Source organism: Rattus rattus, chromosome 6 (assembly GCF_011064425.1).
Source record: "Rattus rattus isolate New Zealand chromosome 6, Rrattus_CSIRO_v1, whole genome shotgun sequence".
Classification (NCBI taxonomy): domain Eukaryota; kingdom Metazoa; phylum Chordata; class Mammalia; order Rodentia; family Muridae; genus Rattus; species Rattus rattus.
Window position 1 is genome coordinate 56,333,630 of NC_046159.1, and position 20,274 is coordinate 56,353,903.

A 20,274-nucleotide genomic window follows, 5' to 3' on the forward strand; every position below is an offset into this window, starting at 1 on the left:
CTAACTAGTGAGTTCTAAGCCAGCCAGGACTACATAGTGAGACCTTATAAAATAAATAAGAAAGTCTTAATATTTTTTTTAAAAAGTCTTAAAAAAGTTTAACACATACACGTATGTGTATATGTAATTATATGCATGTACACACACACATACACACACAAAATCATTATTAAAAGCTAAAATGTCAGATAGGTAAAATGGCTTAAATCTATAGTTCCAGTATTCAAGAGACTAAGGCAGGAGGGTCACTTAAGTCTGGGAGTTTGAGACCACCTTTAGTAACACAGCAAGATTCCATATTTAAAAATTAAAATATCACCCCATTCAATAAATCAGTAAAAGATAGATTGACAGAAGACAGAAAGTAAAGGTAAAATGACCAATCCAATTACAGCAAAACAACGCTAAATATAAATGGATTAAGTCATCTATTAAAAAGCAAAGAACAGGCCCAGAGACATAGTTCAGCAATTAGGAATACTTGCTGTTTTTCAGAAGACATCGCTTTGATTCCTAGTACCTATGTGATGGCTTACAATGATCTGTAACTCCAGTTGTAAGGGATCCAACACTCTCTCTGGGCCTCTACAGGCACTGCACACACATGTTGCATAACATACATGCAGGTAAACACTCATACACAAAACAGAAAGCATCCAAGGAGTTATCTGAATGTCATGACCCTTCAAAGGCTCTGTGTCTCTCCAGGGTGTGGCCTCCTCCACCACAGGCTGGTCATAGGCACTGCCCTTCCCACACTGCTCGGGCCATGTGTGTACCTGGATGCTCTGAGCCCCAGCCCTTTCCTCACCCCGTCCTTACCAGATCCTGGGAGGATGTTGACCACACCCTTGGGAATGCCAGCCTTCAGTGTCAGCTCGGCAAACTTCAAGGCTGTGAGTGGGGTCACCTGAATGAAGAGCAGGGCAGGAGTCTGAGTGTGGAGAATTTGGAAGCAGAGTGCAGCTAGACCTCCCTTGGTAGCCTTCTCTCTTTGTGCCCCCAAGAAACCAGCTTTCTGAAGCAGGAAGGGGCAGCAGTGCCTGGTGCAGCAGAAAGGCCATGTTCATGGCCAACAATAGGCACTGACCACACAGCTAGCATCCCCGGCATCTCTCAGGGGGAAGGAGGTCTTGTAAGCGTGACTCTAGCACACAGTACAGGGAGAGCTTGTAAACAGTTCCTCATGTTTTAGTGATGCCTTACTACTTCATAACTGTAATTACTTAAAGTAATGCCTTACTTTCCTTACTACTTCATAACTGTAATTTTGCTACTGTTATGAATCATAAATATCTATTTTATATCATGGAACTCCTACTGGTGTGGTGCTCCTCAGCCAGTTCTGGATCTCTTTCCACCCCATGCTCATATCTACTCAATGTGTTTGAATTTAGCACTGAAGCAGCAGTGTTCAATGGGACTGGCTAGCAGGTCCATCCACAATGACTCCGCTCTCCCAACCAGAGGACCCTCAGTAGTCCCTAAGCATGAGACCAACTTCAGCTCAGAAAATTGCAGGTATCCGCCTATAGAAGAGGCCTCTGGTGGAACTGTACTGAGCACAAGGGCTCCAGAGACCAGTTATCCACGCCTATGTGTAACTCTGAGTACTGCTCCATTTCTGGAAACCAAAGGGAGGCCTCTTTGCAGCCCTTCCAGTTCCCAACCACCCCCTCTCCTTGCTCCTATAAAGTGCTGGGTCAGTGGTTTCTTCCAGTCAAGGTTAGGTCATTTCATACCCCACAGTGTCTGTCTGTGATTCTGGGGCCTCAGTCCTTGTCAGTGGCCTTTCTTAGGACACTTTCTGAAGGACAAGGGTGACCTGAGTCAAAACAATGACCATGAGCCTCCAGCAGCACCTACTTGGCAGGAAGTCAAGGTCCACCTCAGAGGACTTTTGTCAAGCTTAAATAAGCTGGGGCATGCAAACTGATAATGTTTTGAATGTTAGTGACTTCAGGACAGCCAGGGTGAGCCTGTCTCAAAACACCAAAAGTAAATAAAAATAATATAAATACATATAATAATAATAATAATAATAATAATAATAATAATAATAATAATAATAAATAAAATAATAAACAATTAACTTGGGAAAAAACAAGGTAAGGCAGTTCTGGGAATCTGGCCTATGTGTGTGGGGAGGATTAGGGGAGCCCTGGCCTAGGGTGCCTGTAGCCCTGGGCTCCATCCTCAGTACAGAATAAACCGGGTGTTGCCTGGAATCGCAGCACTCAGCAGCTGGGGAGAGGAGCTAAAGATCTTTCTCAACAGCATAGCAAGTAGGAGCCAGTCTTGGGCAAAGGAGACCCTCTTAAAAAAAAGAAAGAAAAGGAGAGAAGAAATAGAAAGATCTAGGTGGGAGCTTACTCAAGCTGGAGTGTGTGTGTGTGTGTGTGTGTGTGTGTGTGTGTGTGTGTGTGTGCATGTGCATGTGTTTTGTGTGTATCTGTGTTTGTGTATGTTTCTGTGTGTAGGTATGTATACTTTTATGCATTTGTGTGTGTACATGTTTGTGTGTGTGTTTGGTGTGTGTGTTTGGTGTGTGTGTGTGTTTTGTGTATGTATGTGTGTGTGTCTGTGCATGTGTTTGTGTGTGTATCTGTGTGTATGTTTCTGTGTGTAGATATGTGTGTTTGTATGTATTTGTGTGTGTACATGTTTGGGTGTGTGTGTGTGTGTGTGTTGTGTGTGTGTGGTATGTATGTGTGTGTGTGGTGTGTTTATGTGTATCTGGAACTGTAGACAATTGGCAGCAGCTTGAGGTAGGTGTTGGGAACTCAGGACCCCTGAACAGCAGTAAACTTCCTAACTGCTACTCCACCTCTCAGCCCAACCCCCCTTTTCTGGTGTTTTATTTTCAGAAACAAGTTTATTAGATCAGTTATTCTGACCCAATTGCAATCTTTTTAAACAAATCACTATGAAAATGTATTTCCAGAAATAAAATACAAATGGAAAATTTAACTGTTCAATTGCTGTTCTAATTCTGTATTTAGTTTGAGGAATAGGGGGGGGGGAAGTGTCAGCATGTTGAAGGAGAGTGACTCTGGCACAGTCTAGAATCCTCATTGGGTTTTGTGCTGCTGCCCTCCAGACTAACCGGCTTCAAAGACCCCCAGAGAGGTGCCTCTGGGGTGACTGCCACTCTAAAGATGGTACCTTGTGCCCAGTTCCTCCTGTGCAAGAGGCAAACAGTGGCTGAATGGTGATCCATGCACACATGAGCCTGAGGCTGGCAGTGGTGTCAGTCAGTGCCCCTGGGAGGTCACCTGTGGCCCCTCTACTCTCTTACCACCTGTAGGTCCTTGCTGATGGCTGAAAGGTTCCTAAATCTTGTTACCAAATTATCTCCTCCTAGGGCAATGGTTCTCAACCTTCCTAATGCTGCGGCCCTTTAATACAGTCCCTCATGTTTCGGTGATGCCCAGCCATAAAATTATTTTCGTTACTACTTCATAACTATAATTTTGCTACTGTTATGAATCATAATGTAAATATCTGATATGCAGGATATCTGGTATGAGACCCTTGTGAAAGGGTTGCTCAACTATTAAAGGACCCTTGACCCACAGTTTGAGAACCACTGTTCTAGGACTTCTGGTATCTGAAACCAGATGAGAAACAAGGAACCAAGTTTACTGACATCACTGGCCTGCCCTGAGTATGGGGACAGAAAACAAGGTCCAGGGTGTGGATCTGGAATGGCAGTAGAAACCTTGTCCTCTGCCCACTGAGTGGTGGCATATGCCAACACTCTCCAGGTCTCCATTACTGGGAGCAAGACAGCCTTCCCAGCCAACTAGCTCGCATCCTCCTCATGTGTCTCTCTCATGGTAAGAGACATGAGTGTGTGGTGTGGGCAAACAGACCTTTGTCTTCTGACAGTAGGTTCCCCATTCCCTTCATGAGACACAGCCTGGTCCACAGAGTGTGCACTCACCTGGGCAGGCTTGATCACCACGGTGTTCCCGGCCGCCAGGCAGGCTGCAGTCTTCCAGGATAGCATCATTAAGGGATAGTTCCAGGGGATGACAATGCCACAGACCCTGCAGACAAAAGCAGAGGGCCTTTGTCCCTTCTCAGCTAGGCTGACCAGAGTGGACCTGTCAACTCCAGCCCCTCACCCAGGACTGGCTGCTACTGTCAAAGCTAGGCTTTCCAGGAAAGACCATGGTCCTGCTGAGGCAGCCCATGCCTCTGATGCTGCAGTACAGACTGGCGGGGATGGAGGTCAGTGTCTGAGGGGAGCTGTCCATGGAGGAAGAGAAGTAAGGGTGGGTACAGTGAGCAGACACTGGTGTGGAGGCCTGGCGAGGTCAGTCATCCTCAGGAACATCTGGCTGTGTGTGGGAGTCTCACACAGACCAGTGGTAGCATAGACTCGGGGTGCGTGGGCACAGGTATGCAGGCTGGAGCCTAATCCTGTGTGGCTCTGCCTCTCTCAGCTCCTGTGTCACCATCATGACCATCAGGGGACCAGAAGGGAGGTTTCTTAGTTGGGCCCAGGTATTGAGAGAGCACATGCAGAGAGGCCAGTGGACAGGATGGCTGTGAGGCATCTCAAGGGAGGCATGGTAAATGTTAGCCAGTCCCTGCATAGAAAAAGGCCAATTGAGAGCTCGTGCATCACCCTGGGGATTAGAACACACTGGGGGTTAGGAGGCTGGTCTAACATACACCCAGTATAATAGAGGGTCTCGGTGGGTAGCACAGAGCAGAGCCTGAAGCTGCTGGATGCTGGCCAAAGGGTTTTAGGAGAGCCAAAGAAGGAAAATGTCAGAATAGTCCTCTTGCTATAGGGCAAATTGTGTCCCCTCTCCAAACCCACATCTCCAAAGGAAATGGGACATGGCCATGAGACAGAGGTCAGGGTGACAGTTCTGTAGGAAATGCCAAAGGCTGTCAGCAGCCACCAGCCAACTAGCTCGCATCCTCCATGCAAACTTGGACTGCACGTGTCCCCATGTGTTGAAGGGTTTATGGCTACCAGGAGGTGAGCAGCCTCCTGTGCCAGTGCTTCTGCCATGCTGCGGTCCAGCCGCAGGCCCGGAGCGACGGAGCCAAGTGGCCATGTGCCTCAGACCCATAGAAATGGCAAAGCGTCCCCCTTATTTGTGTGTAGATGTGACAGTGCATGCACTAATCTCAACTACAGCTTCCTCCTCTAGGATATTTCCAGCCAGAGGCTGCTCCCCTACAGAGACCCCACCCCCACTGAGATTAGCTAAACCCGCCCCCCTATTCAGCTGTATCTAGTGATCCAGGTGAATGAAATAAATACACTGGTTTGCCGTTGGCATGTGTCCATCAGAGCACAAGGCTCACCCCATCCCAGCGTATCTGTACATCTGTTGCCATTTCTTCGTTCCCTGATACTCCAGTTAGGTCAAACCGAGCCATGCAGGTCATGCAATTCTTAGTGGCCACTCTTGGTAGGAGGCCTCTTGCCTTTGGTTTACCCATGATGCCAGCTGCCCTACAGTGTCTGAATCCTCCTCCCTCCTCCTCCCTCCTCCCTCCCTCCCTCCCTCCCTCCCCTCCCTCCCTCCCTCCCTCTCCCATTAAGGGGCTTCAGAAGAATATGTTAAGACCATGGCAGTGTAAGTGTTTCTGATGGAGCTCCTGCTCCTGTAGGCCGTATGCAAGCTCCTAAGTCCCCCATACGCCTGCGAGGGATTTGCCATGTCCGTGACACAGGATTCCGAATGCTTATGCACAAGATATCCATCCCAGCATGCTTTCTCTTTTCCGCTGCGCCCTTAGGCCCTTTGTGGGCAAGATGAGGTGACCAGGTTTCCCCCACAGCCTGCCTTCGAACTTCCCCTACTGAGCTCTGCCCTGCACTGTCACCATGGTTAACCTTGGCTCTAACTTTCAGGAGTATCTGGGAACTGAGTAGGGAAGCCGCTCCTTGAATGTGGGTGGCAGCATCCACTAGGCTGGGGGCCTGGATGGAGCAATCAGCAGAACACAGACAGAGAGCCATGCTCCATTCTTCATCAGTTCCACCCGTGACATCAGACTCCAGACTCTTCAGCCTTGGAACCCAGAGTCCCGCACACCAGGGCCTCTCCAGGGAGATTCCAGGCCTTCGGCCTTGGAATGGGCTGTGCCATGTGCCGCTCTTGTTCTAAGCCTTGCAGCTTCTCAGACTGAGTGGCTGTCTCCCCAGCGTGCAGGTGGCCATCTGGCTACGGAGCCTCTGATGGTGGAGGCTCCACCTGGTCTTTTAATTACAGCTACATTCTGCTGGCTCACTCCTCTGGCTGACAGACTCATTTGCACGGACATAGCTGCTTCACGATCATTCTGGAAATCCCCCTCTCCCCCTTTACTGTCACGGCTCTGACTGACAGTTACTGTGCATTTAAATAATGACACAGTGACCACAGCAGTGCTGGACAGAGCAGGTACTTTAGATCTGAATAGCGTAGCCTCCATGGATTTATGCAGAGGATGCTACAAGCTGCAGGCTGGCATATGGTATCCCAGACCACGCCAGCACACCTGTGCCTTGTCACTCACCCAACCGGTTCCTTCTTGGTCAAGGTCAGGTTGCGGTTGGGTCTAGCCTGGTTGATGGGGATGGTGGCACCCTAGAAGAAGCATAGCAGTGTCACCAGGGTAGGGTGGGGTGTTCCCATCCTTGGTCAGCCAGTCCCTGTAGACCTGGGAGAAACAGGTTCTTTAGGTAGTGATTGTCACATGACGAGCTGGGTAGGAGGCCAAAGCTGCCAGCTTACACTTGACAGGGACATGGGAGGACCTCAGAGGTATCAGGTTAGATGAGCAAAGCAACAGTTCCATTTCAGGCATAGTCCTTGGACAGGAGGCTAGTCCTGATATCTGGGCAAAGAAAAGATGAGGAGGCTCCGAAAGGAGACCATGCTGCCCCTAGAGCCATTAGTGCTTGGGAGGCCCAGGGAGCCCAGGAAGAGATGGCTCCAGGGAAGCCATGAGGAAGCAGAATGGGGGTGGCGATGGCAGCCCACCTCTCACATGGCCATCACTGCTCCATAGTTCTCAGCCCCTGGTGGGGAGATGAGGAGCCTTGAGCCTTCCTCTCCCTGGGGAACCTTCCAAGATGGGAGTGCTTGATCCCAAGGCAGGGTATGTGCAACATCCACCTTCTCACAGGGCACCTTAGGAGGTGGGAAGGACCTTACACAGGCCTAGATGTCATTTGATACTGGAGGCCTTGTGAGAATCATGGAGAGAGGTCCTTGCCTGTAGCCAACACAGACACATGCCCTGAAACCACCAGAATGGATTTCAGCAACACCTCAATGGTCCTGGCAACAGGTCCACCTCAGAGCCTCAGGATAAGGCCCACCTGTCGAATGCATTTGTCATGGTTGGGTTTTGAGTGTTCCCCCAAAAGGCCTACATGCTAATGGCTTGTTATCCAGAGGGGCATTGCTGGGAGGTAGCAGGATTCTTAAGAGGAGGGTGGTGGCGGTCTTGGGAGTGTGCTTCAGCTCAAGGGGCTGCTCAAACTCCAGTCTCCTTGTACATAAGACTCACCTGCTGACGTGTCACTCCCTCTTGTGATGTACGTCCACAGACTCAAGCACAGTGGAGTCAACAGGTTGTACACGGGATCATCCAAACCATGAGCCAAACTATACCCACTCATCCTACAAGTTGACTCTCTCGCTATTTCTTATTGTGACAGAAACCTGACTGGCTTGTGAGACCATGGCACCAACCCTGCTGGACTCCCACCTGCAGAGCCTTGATTTGCCAATGTTTTAACCACTGCTGCGGTAGCTGTTGGGCAGTGTGCCTGGCAGGGCACCACCTTTCAAGTCTCCTCCCCAGGAGCCCACTGCACGCATGTGAATGCACCCATGGGAGATGGGAGCCCACACCCCACCTGGATCTTATCACACCAGCCAGCGAAGTATCGGAAGGTCTGGATGGACATGCCCACGTGCGTCTTCAGGGCCAGCGTGTAGACGGCACCTGCATCCAGGGCCTCAATAGTGGCTAGCTCTTCCTGGTGCTGCTCCATGACATCCGCCAACCTGGCCAACAGCAAGAGAGAGGTAGGAAACCAGCTTAGGCCTGGCACTGTCTTGCCTGCTCTTTCAGTGCCATTGCTTATGGAGTTGGGGACTCTGCCCTACAGGACCAGAACTGTCACTAAGACGTGCTGGCCTCACTCTTCTTATCTGTAAGATGAGATGATCGGTTTCTCTTCCTGGATGGGTGTGGGAATGGCATCTTCTGACCCCGCCCCTTCCTCTCCTTTCCTTCCTGGAAGACCTATGGTTTGACAACTTTACAGTGTCCTTGTGAAGTTTTCCTGAAGAGGTGTTCACCCGCCTTTTGGTGATGCTGAGAGCAGAGAGGCCATTGCCCTTGGATACTATTCCTGCTTTTGGATAGCCCCCAAAGAGAGAAAGCACATCCAACCCTATGGCCAGCTCAGTCCAGGAGTTCCTGAGGCTGAGGTCTGGCGGTCAAGAGATGGCCCCAGCCCTGTAAGTAGGAGAGATGTGTGGGGAAGGTGCTTTTCAGATAACCATGAATCTGCTCGTCAGCATCTGGCTACCCTGTCTGCTTCTGATGGCAGCAGTGAGCAGCCTGGAGTTAGCAATGGTGTCCCTTCACTGACAGAAGGGTCTGCTGCTAAGGGCACAGACCTCAGTCTTTCAGAGGTACCTGGGTTCAAGTTCGAATGTATGTCTGAATCTGTCAGTCCCCACCCTGCTTCTGTCTGCACAGGCTTCAGCTTCTCCTGACAAAGTCACTGACAACCGCAGGGCACCCCCACCATTTCTCTCTTTACCTGGGACACAGCCATAATCTATGTGTGGGTGGATTGACCTCAGGTCCCATATCAATTCATTTCAGGGCTCCAGCTTCTCACTCCTTGCTGATCTTGCCTGTTACTCTGGTGTCCCAGGCCTCTGACCTGGGGACCTTTGCCAGGGCCACTATACCAAGCCAGGGGCACTCTGTGGCTACTTCTTCAGAAAGACTGTCCTGCCCTCTTCAGGCCGGCTGAGCTGACCTGATTGAGCACAACCATCACGGGCACACACAGCAGTGACCCTTGGAGATGTGTTTTCCACAGTCAATCTCCTCTTAGGCCTGACTTTGTTATGGTGGGCTAGCTGGGGCTATCACAGTGGCCACCAGGTGACAGCAGATCGTCTCGTGGAATACGCTTCCAGTTTAAGGCCCAAGGGAGTCTGGATCCCAGAAACCACACAAGACAAGCTCCCAGCATGCCTGTGGTGAGGTGGGAGGCAGAAACAGGAGAGCTCCAAAGCTTGAGGGCCAGCTAGCCTGGCTTATGCAACTATGAAATAAGAGACCTTGTGTCAAACAACACAGAAGACTGGGGCTAACACTTCAGGTTGAACTCTAATTTCTACCCAGGCACATGTCACACATGAATAAGCACATACACTAACACACATACACACAATTTTTAAAAAATGTATGGAACCGCTTTCATGTTGGAACATGTATTTGGGGCAATCTGGACCTGCATTTCCCAGCCATGGGCACTCCCGTTAGCTGGCGTGTTCTTGCCACCTTGGAAATGAGAGATATGTTTTGCATCTACAAGAGGGGCTGTTGTGTCCCCCACACCGTGGCTGAGGCTCTAGAGGCACAGGATTTCATCTAAGCTCCTCTATAACTGAAACCTTTGGTCACAAAGTCGAGCAACCAGAAACCAAGACTTTTAGCTTATACTGTAGGGAGAGGCCTTCCTGTAAACACATTACTAAGAGGAAGATGTGGTCTAGAAAGATGTCTCAATGGCTAAAAGACCTTGCTGTGCAAGCCTGACAACCTGAGTTTGATACCTGGAACCCAGGTGCAGGAGAGAACTGACCCAGGAAAGCTGTCCTCAAACTTCCACGCACACACACACCATCAGCATACATACACACCATTAACATACACACATCATCAACACACATATACACACACACACCAACACACACACACCAACACATACACACGATCAACACATACACACCCCATCAGCACACATACACATACGCAATACACAGAGAGTACACACCATACACATACCACACACACATCACACATACACACCATCAACACACACACACCATCAGCATACATACACACCATTAACATATACACATCATCAACACACATACACACACACACACCATCAACACACACACACACACCATCAACAACACACACACACCACACAATCAACACATACACACCCCATCAGCACACATACACATACGCAATACACAGAGAGCACACACCATATACATACCACATACACATCACACACACACACCATCAACACACACACACACCATCAATACACACACACACACCATCAACACACACACACTACACAGAGAGTACACACCATACACATACCATACCACACATACCAGACACACACCACACACACCACACACACACATCACACATACATACACGCACCATGAACACACACACCCTGAACACACACACACTATTAACACACACATACATACACACACACCATAGATGCTATAATTATAACAGTTTTAATTATAACACTACACATCACACATAATCCACGAACAGCACCCCATCACACACATACATACGACACACACACACCACACACCACACACTATAATTATAATAGTTTTTTAAAATCCTGATATAGTAGCCTGGGCTGGCATTTGTGTTCTCTTAGGGTCTGTATGACATCTGTCCAGGATCTTCTGGCTTTCATAGTCTCTGGTGAGAAGTCTTGTGTGATTCTGATAGGTCTGCCTTTATATGTTACTTGACCTTTTTTCCTTATTGCTTTTAATATTCTTTCTTTGTTTTGTGCATTTGGTGTTTAACTATTATGTGACTGGAGGAATTTCCTTTCTGGTCTAATCTATTTGGAGTTCTGTAGGCTTCTTGTATGTTTATGGGCATCTCTTTCTTTAGGTTAGGGAAGTTTTCTTCTATAATTTTGTTGATGGTATTTACTGGCCCTTTAAGTTGGGAGTCTTCACTCTCTTCTATACCTATTTTCCTTAGGTTTGGTCTTCTCATTGTGTCCTGGATTTCCTGGATGCTTTGGGTTAGGAGCTTTTTGTGTTTTGCATTTTCTTTGATGGTCGTGTCAATATTTTCTATGGTATCTTCTGCCCCTGAGATTCTCTCTTCTATTTCTCATATTCTGTTGGTGATGCTTGCATATATGAGTCCTCCTCTCTTTCCTAGGTTTTCTATCTCCAGGGTTGTCTCCCTTTGTGATTTCTTTATTATTTCTATTTCCATTTTTAGATCCTGGATGGTTTTGTTCAATTCCTTTACCTGTTCGGTTGTGTTTTCTTATAATTCTTTAAGGGATTAAGGGGTGGGTAGATGGGTGGGTGGGAAGAAGGAGAGGGGGATGGGATAGGAGGATTATGGATGGGAAACCGGGAAAGGGGATAACATTTGAAATGCAAATAAATAAAAAAATATCCATTAAAAAAAGGAAAAAAAATCCTGAAAGAGGAAGAAATGACACCGGGAGTTTCCTACGGCTGGCAGCCAGACTGAGCAGTGACAAGCAGGACCACGCACACCCCCTCTTTGCTGGCACCTCAGCCTGTGGCCCCTCTGGAGCACAGCCTCACCTCTGCAGCTTCTCACTGACCCCTCTACCTTTCCTATAAGGTTGCAGCTAGACACCTGTGAACACCTTACCTGCTTTTCCAAACTTTCTAAGCCTTATGTTGCAGTGCCTAGGCCGCTCCCACTGTGGGGACCCCAGGTATAGAGGAGCCCTCTATAGGGGTCCCACCCTGCCCCTGCCTCTGCCCCTGCCCCTAGCTGAAGGTGGTGAAGGGGGCAGATGATTCCTAATTCTCACCTGTACAGGAGCCGGCCCCGGTCACGAGCATTTATCTTTCCCCACAGTCCGTTCTCGAAGGCCTCCTTTGCTGCTGCCACCGCCTTGTCAACATCGCTCACCTGAGCCAGGGACACCTGGCAGATGACCTGTGGAAAGGACAGAACCATGATAGCCTTCCCTGGCTCCCTGGCTCATCCTGAGGCCACTCAGAGGCAGCACCGAGGGAAAGTTATGTTACTGGTGGACAGGGAGGAATCAGACAGCAAAGGAAGGGTGGGGTCTTGAGGTCTCTGCTCATCCCTCTCACATTCCCACAGAGCCTGAAGGGATTGGTAGCTGAACGTGAGGGACATGGGCAGTCTAGCACTGTTGCAATGGCAGCTGAGATCTACTAGCTTAGGGAGCTGAGCCAGAAAGGCTGGACCCACGTCCCAGTCCCATTCCTGACAGGTCCTGTGGGCCCCAGGGGCTGGGCAGAGAATCGAGACCAGCGTCTCCTTGCAGGCTGCAGTGGACAGCCTTGCCCTTCCCACCCAAGGTCCCTGGCTCTATCCACGTCACACTTGCATGGTTGTCATCTTGAGGGCACTTCCCACCCTGCCAGCCCCTTGGACTTCACTTTGTCACCTTCCCCCAGACGGCCCATTTTACGTTTCTCTATTTTCTGTGGCCCGAGTGGGTACCAGCAGATGGAAGGTCATCCTTGTGCCGGGTCTTTTCTCTGAGACCCTCATGTGTGACCTGCTGTGTGATCATACATGTATGGGGCAAGGCATGAGAGAGCCACAGTCAAGAATGTTTAGCAAACACAGACTTGCTGGAGGAAGACTTGCTGATGGTGGCCTCCATACAAGGGAGATGGCTGTGGTGTTGAGGGGAGCAATGGATCTTAAGCAGCCTCGAGCAATAAAGCAGAGTCTGGTTCCTCGGTGCCTTCCTGCCCCCTCTCTCCCCTCTCCTCATCCTCCTGCTCTATTCCTCTCCCGTGCCCTAGGATGGAGCCCTTGCCTGTCTGCAGTCAAGGCACACACACCCAGCACCCTGGCCACTGTCCCTGGAGAAGGTTGAGGTGGGCAGAAAGAAGGGGGCTGTGTCCTGCTCACACTTCCATCCGTTGGGTTGATGGTATTGTAGGTCTTAGAGCCCTCAGCGTCCACGAACTCGCCGCCTATGAAGAGCTGGTAGGGCATTTGGAGAGTCAGCTTGTTCACTGCCTTTTCCACCTGGGAAGGAAGGCTCAGTTACAGTGGGGCCCTCACACACAGGCACCGTGACAGACAAGTGAATGTTCTGAGACTCACAGACAAATGTGCCACGCCCAGAAATCCACAAACAGACGTGTCACCACATGACAGCCAGGGTTCCAGGAACTGCCCCTAGACGGGGGGGCCCTGAGTGGTAAGGAGGGTCAAAGTACACAGGCTCGGGCGAATGCCAGGGCTGGAGTCCCAAATCTACCAGATCCTCAGAAGACACAGGGCTAGGTGGGGGGATTCTTGGTGGTAGCTTGTTATGGGTGGCAAGGTCCTTTTACCCCCAGACATGTTGCCTGCCACTCCTACATAGACTTCACCCCGCACCCAGCAGTCCCAGGTACACCAGCCAACCCTGAAATCTGTTCACTGGCTCCTTGTCCACTGTCCTACGGGTGACCTGGAGTCCACCCTGGCCACCTGTACTTCCCCAGCTGTTCCAAAACATGAGGTGAACAAAGTACCCAGAACCCCCTTCTCTGCGGATGGCAGACTGGCCAGCCACCCTTAAGGAAACTGCTCAGGAACTTTCTCGTAAATGGATTTAGAGTCACCCTGGCACCTCCCCTTGCACAAGGGGAGCACACAGGGCCAACTGCCCTCTTCACTGGGAACAGAAGCTTCTCTCTAACCCCTCCAGAGCTTTGACAAGTAGGACTTTCTCACACTCTGTGCACTGGGCAGCACTGTCTTCTGCAGAAAAGGTTATCGGGGGCTGGTGAAACTGGAGGATGAGAGCCAGGCTCCTGGCTTCCTGGTGCTCAGATGCCCGTGGTGTCACCGTCATCTACAGGCCCAGGGCAGCACTCACGTAGTTAATGACACACTCGCTCTCGTCGTCCTCCCCTCTCAGCTTCCTCACTAGTAGCTGGATGAACTCCCTAAAGGTGGTGGCCATGTAAACGTCTTCATTTTCTAACTCCAGCCCGTCACACAGCTCCTTCACTTCCTCCACCAGCCTGGGGGGAGAGAAGAAGGACGGAGAGCCTGGCAGAGCCTCAGCAGGCCCTGTGCACCCTGTGTAAGAGGAGGTGGTCTGAATAATCACTTAGTGGGGCTCGTGAGCTTGGGCCTGGGGTGGGGGCCCAGGCTGTTGCTACGGTTTGGACACTTGCTATGTATCGTAATGCTAAATTCTGTACCCCAAGTTCTAGTTGCCTCAAGGTGAGTGAATTCTCAGGCATAGCAGTTTTTGTTGTGCAAACTTTGCACCTTAATTTTAAACTATTGGTTGAATAAAGATGTCTACAGCCTGTAGCTGGGCAGAAGAGAGGAAGGCAGGGCTTCAGTTGGTTTCCAGGCATAGCATCAGAGGAAGAGACTACGAGGGAGAGAAGGAGAAGGAAGAAGTCACCATGGGCTAGGTAGATGGTGAGTTCATGGCCATGAGGGCTGGCCTGTTGGAGTAGGAACAGCCCAGATGGGGCAAGTTTTATCTCGGGATTATTGACAGGAAGTAGATAAAGCAGCACAGAGGGTTGATATCTGCCCAGCTCTAAGGCTTATTATAAATATAAAGGGTTTGTGTCTTTTATTGGGGAGCTAAATGATCAAAGGTGGGGTTGAAACCCCCAAATAGTGTTTACTAGAACAGGTTGCGGAAGCAGAAGGCCCTGGCTTCAAACTCTCTCTCTATTGGGTACTAACCAGATACTAACCAGGTACTAACCAGGTACTAACCAGCAGTGCTGAAGAAATGGCTGACTCATTTACACCCTTGACTTTATCATCCACAAAACAGAACAATAACAGAACAGAACCCAGTTAGAAGTGGGCTGAGCCCAGAGGGATACTTTCCTGGAGCAGCAGCATGGGGCAGATAGGAACCCAGTGGAGTGCTCTATGCCATCAGGGAGGGGAACATGAGCAACAAGGAGCCAGGTAGACAAACCTAAGAATGCTTAAAAAGACAAGGCCTGGGACAGGATGCAGCTGGGGGAGGGATGGGATGGGATAGGGTGGTGTGGGTGTGGTGGGGTCAGGTGCGTGGGTGAGTACTCTGTTTGCTTTAGGACTTGGGTTCCCTCCCCAGCATGGTGGATTGTTGGCTAGTTTTTGTGTTTGTTTGTTGTCAAGTTGCTGACACAAGCTACACTTGGTAGTGGTTTGAATGGGATGCACCCCCAATAGTCTCCCACTTTTGAATACTTGGTCTCCAGTTGGGGGAGCTATTTGGGGAGGGCTAGGAAGTGTGGCCTTGTTGAAGGGAGAATGTCACTGGGGGCAGGCTTTGAGCCTTCTCTGTTTCCTGTTGATGATTTGAGATGTGAGTTCTCCACCGTTACTGCCACCACCCCTCTGTTCGGCCACCATGGACTACCACCCCTGTGGAACTGAAGCCTAAAATGAACCTCCATTCTGGGACTGGAGAGATGGCTCGGAGGTTAAGAGCACTGACTGCTCTTCCGAAGGTCCTGAGTTCAATTCCCAGCAACCACATGGTGGTTCATAACCATCTACAATGAGGCCAGGTGTGCCAGCAGGCGGAACACTGTAGACATAAGAAATACATCTAAAAAATAAACCTCCCTTCTATAAGTTGCCCTGACCATGGCGTTTTATCACAGGAATAGAAAACCGGCCAACAGTCTGGGAAGACAAATCTCAACTGGGAAGATTCCTCTATCAGATTGGCCTGGAGCAAGTCCGTGTAGTGTTTTCTTGTTTAAAAATTGATGGGAGAGCGCCCAGCCCACCATGGTAAGTGCCACCCCTGGGCAATGGTCCTGAGAGCAGGCTGAGCAAACCGTGGACAGCAGCGGTCCCACACAGCCCGAGTTCCTGCTTAGGCTTCCTTCAGTGAAGGAATATGATCCGTAAGCCAAGTAGACTCTGTCCTACGCACACTGCTTTCAGTCATGGTGTTTATCGCTACATGCGAGCCCCACTCCCTGATCTGCAGCAGCCAACATCGGCCAAGGGTTAGCAGTGACAGCTAGGCCTTAGCAGCTCTTCCGGGATGAGAGGCCAGCCTGGGGGCAGATATTGAGGCCTAGCTTCTAGATCTGCTGGAGGGCCCTTCTGACCTCATGAACGATGGCCTCGACGGGGCCACAGTGAATACTTGGAAGAGACCCCCTTGCCCCTGGACTTACCTCACAACATCTACAGAAGCAGCTCCTGACTTGAAGAAATCTGTAGAGTCTTCCACCTCTGGGACATTGGGCAGGATTCTCATCCAAGAGCTCTGGAAAACAAGGCCATGAGAGGCAGAGGTGCTGGGTGAAACGCAGTGCCGTTCTCATGGCCAGCTGAGGGCTCCAGCTCTGTGGACTTCAAGGCACTGTCCCTAAGGCCCAGAGTGGGCCACAGCTCTGGTCACAGTGACACCAGTCTGTTGTTCTCCTGTCATGTGGTTGGTCTCCCAGTACAGTGAAGGCAGTGGAAAATGGCTGGATATCAGAAAGGTTCACTCTTGGCCTTGGTGAGGCTGTCAGGGTTCCGGTGTTCCCAGCACAGGACTCACGTGACAGCATGGGATGCTCTTGGTGGTGAAGGCCAGACACAGTGAGGGCCTTAGGGACTTGTCTGCTCTGAGACACTGACTGGCTAGCTCTCCTCCGACCCGGGCCCTCTGAAGAATAGCTGCTAGCCTAGTGGGTAAGTGAGGAGAGCCCAGGGCCAAGAGCCCAGCAGCCAGCACTCCTAGTGGTTGTGGTAGGATGGTTGCTCCTAACAGATACCAATAAAACAAGTTGCTCTCTGAAGTTGTCTCCTAGAGAAGTCTGTTTCTTGTTGCACTTACTGCCTGGGGTTGTTCTTACCTCCCTTCACCTCTCTGGTGAGAAGCTCAGTGGGAGGGGTGGAGTGGGAATGACAGGCCATGTAGGGAAGGAGCTGGAAAGGATCCTGTTTATGAAGCTTGTGCTGGTCACCGCCTGGGTGTTATTGTGCCCTCTCTGGGCCAATTCCAGACACACACTCATTACAGGTGATGGGGTTAAGACCCCACCTCCTTTAACTACTCCAAAGTCAAACTTCCTTTGTTAACTGTTTGGAATGAGTCCCTAGAAAAGCCATATTTGACTGACCCATATCACAGGGGCCCAGGTATAAAGGAAGAAGGGACCGGGGACTTTAGAAAGTGCCAATGCAGGACAGAGGCAATGCTGACTCTGAGGCCAGTGCATATTCCTGACCCCAGGGAATGTGAACACAGAAAACACATGTGCATTGTACAGTCTGCCCAACTGGGTGGTACCACGGAAGGTGTGTCTTACCCGCACAGCCTCCGCCGTGGCCAACTCCGCCTCTGTCAGCTCCAGGTCACTGCTATCAGACCCCTTGAAGAACTGGGAGGCTGGCATCATCTTGCCATCTTCCAGCTGGATGTTCTTCACCAGCAACTGCAAAAGGGAGAACCTCAGTAGGACCAGAGCAGGATGGGCAGCTGAGCAGGGAATTCACACTTTCCCTCCAATCCTCACAGCCAAGAGCAAGCGGGAGCCACAGGAGACGACAGAACCGAGGCACACTGTCCTAGGCATATGGAAGAAACCACACAAATGCATGCCTATCCTTTATCCTAATTGTCCACCACCACCATACTGTGCATGCTGCTTACTTTCTAGACTCTGTGTGTGCTGTGCATGTGTGTGTGTGTGCAGTGCATGTGTGTGTATGAGAGAGACAGAGAGAGAGAGACAGAGACAAGGAGACACAGAGAGACAGAGACAGAGACAGAGAGACACGCCTAGGGCCTCCCTCATGTTAAGCAGGCCCTTACCACTGAGTGCCACAAGCCAAGTGCTTTCTTTTGCTGAATAATGGTGTTATTCTTAATAAAAGGACAGCTTCTCATCAGAAATAAAAAGCTTGCAGAACGACTGTGGAAATCAACTGAGGCAATGATGGATCGTTAGTCATGGGATCACTCCCAGAAGCCCACGGCAACATCCGGAGGACAGTCGGCTGTCTGAGATTCCGGTGGAGAGAGGAAAGGATACAAGGAGAGGCCAGTAAGCCTCATCTGCATCCTTGTGGTCGGCACTCCATGCAGAGCTTGTGGAGCGTGTGCAGTTGGGGCAGAGTCACCCTTATCAACAGACACACCAGCCTGCTGCTAGCTCACCCAGAATCATTTATCTTGTCTCTGCCCAACCTTCTAACATTTATCAGACAATTATTCATGAGCAGACAGGGTTCAGGTAACTCATATAATACATTACAAAATATGAGGTACATGTAAGAATATTACAGAGTCATAACCAGGGCTGAACATGGTGTCTAAAGCACCAACCCAGTTGCCTTTGAAGATATTCTAGAACTTTTGGCAAGCAGAAGTCAGCTAGACCCAGCAGACAAGCCTGAATCGTGTTTCTCAAAAGTCCCTATGCTCTGTTGATTGTACGGCTGCAGGGGCAGAGGCAGCCAGGGCCCTGGGAAACCTACCCCTCCTGAATGCTAACCAGCCTCCAGCTGCTGCAAGGAACTGGCCGCTGGCAGCCTCCTGCACACTCCCCTCCTTGCTGCACCTGATGGGAAAGCACCTGTGACCAGAGAGGCCGAGGGCTCCACATTATTCCAAGGACAAGAACAGCAAATGCTGACCTGTGTGCACATGTGCAGGGTAGAGGCAAAGTCAATGGATCCTCAGAGACTCCTGGACCAGACAACCTCAGTCTTTACCTCATGACTTTGCTCTGCCCTCACAGCCTCATGGGAATTTTCCCCCAGAGTGCTTCTGAATACTCATTTGGGAGAGATTTCCCCTCGCAGATGCTATTTCTAGGGACCTCAACGACAGACAGATAGCGTCAATCTGCACACTGCGTTATGTACATCAAAATGCCTACCCAGTGTTAAATGGCAGCTGTTAGACAGCCTTGGCCTCTCATATTACAGCATGAGAATACTGAGAGACAGCCTTGTCAGTCAGCACAACTCTCCACACTCCACCTTAGCCACAGTCACAGAGTCAAGGATGCAAAGTGTTAGAGACCTGCCTCTCTCCACACCTGTGAAACGGTTCTCAGAGTGGAGTCTCAGGGCCACAGCAGCCTTGGAGCCAGAATTTCTTAGGGTTTGAAGCCCAGCTCTGCCACTGACTAGCTTGAGCAATCTTGGGCAAACTTTTTAAGTCTTGTCATTGCGGTTTGCTCCTCTGAAATATGCAAACGATGTCTATAATTATTTCATAGGGTTCTCTGGAGAATGAAGTGGAATGCCTGTTTATTGTTTTTAAATAGCGGTTGGTGCCTAAGTACACTCCATTCAATTCAGCTGCTATTCTGATATACAAAGTCCAGTAATATCTACCAGAGCCCAGCAGCTGCCTGTACTAAGTCTCTATGCCATCCCCATTCAGAGAGAGGGAATCTGAGGCCTAGGGATTTAAGGACATGGCTCTGATGACTTTAAATCCTAGGCCAGGGCTACTGGTAAGGATTTCTGTCACACAGGGTGTCCATCCTGTCAGAGAAAATGCAGCCCTGCCCCGCACAGCCTGTGCTCAGGTGGCAGGTTCTTCCTTGACTACTGATTCTGTCTGTCTCTGCAAAGGCACCCAAGGTCTCCCTGTAGGGCCTGAGATCAAGGGCAGCAGTGCGGGTGACTTTGAACCTATGATGCAGGTCGGTGGCTCAGAGCAGTGTGTTGTTACCTTACCATTCTATCGTCATTCCCAAAGAGGATGAGTCCCGCTTTGGTGACCACGCCTGGACGATGGGCTCCTGGGATGGGTAAAGCTTCTCCCTGGTTTGACAGTCCTGAGGTGTTGAGTGTCGAGTTGAAAAACGTCAGCTTCTATGAGGGAGAGAAGCCAAGAGACAACAGGTGAGATGAGGCCCTGCTACCTGCAGCCCAGCTGAAGCGTCACAGGGCTGAGAAGGCCAAGTGGTATGGGGGCTAGTGTGACGCTAGAGTGTGCAAGGCTGAGTGGGCCTGAGACCAGCCTTCAGGGGGAACAGGAGAGACCTGGAGGAGCTGTAACCCACACACAAGGCTGAGGCAAACCCAGACCCAGTCTTTGGAACCACAGATGAGAACCAGAAGATCTGAGGACCTGAATACCTCAAGCTTTGGATATCCTTGAGACCTTTGCAGTGACTCAGAGCCTTAGACCTCAGGGGCACAGAACCCTCCTGCCAAGAAAGTCTTCTCAAGGTACACCACAAAGCCACAGACACTTGGCTGCTGCTGGCCACGGCTGCAGATGAACCAGCTAGAGCAGAGGGT

The 20,274-nt window shown here is 50.3% G+C and overlaps 1 protein-coding gene across 2 annotated transcripts in view; it reads right to left on the minus strand.

The window, feature by feature from the left end:
* Aldh1l1 (aldehyde dehydrogenase 1 family member L1) overlaps nucleotides 1-20,274 on the minus strand; it is a 46,683-nt gene that overhangs the window by 14,332 nt on the left and 12,077 nt on the right. For both annotated transcript variants that reach the window (XM_032906111.1, XM_032906112.1), the window contains exons 7-16: nucleotides 19,705-19,842; nucleotides 17,319-17,444; nucleotides 16,194-16,285; nucleotides 13,910-14,057; nucleotides 12,949-13,068; nucleotides 11,864-11,991; nucleotides 7,883-8,033; nucleotides 6,532-6,602; nucleotides 3,947-4,052; nucleotides 823-910 (exon numbers count right to left, since the gene is read on the minus strand). In XM_032906111.1, coding sequence (XP_032762002.1) covers nucleotides 823-910; nucleotides 3,947-4,052; nucleotides 6,532-6,602; nucleotides 7,883-8,033; nucleotides 11,864-11,991; nucleotides 12,949-13,068; nucleotides 13,910-14,057; nucleotides 16,194-16,285; nucleotides 17,319-17,444; nucleotides 19,705-19,842 — 1,168 coding nt within the window. The remainder of the gene's footprint in view (nucleotides 1-822; nucleotides 911-3,946; nucleotides 4,053-6,531; nucleotides 6,603-7,882; nucleotides 8,034-11,863; nucleotides 11,992-12,948; nucleotides 13,069-13,909; nucleotides 14,058-16,193; nucleotides 16,286-17,318; nucleotides 17,445-19,704; nucleotides 19,843-20,274) is intronic.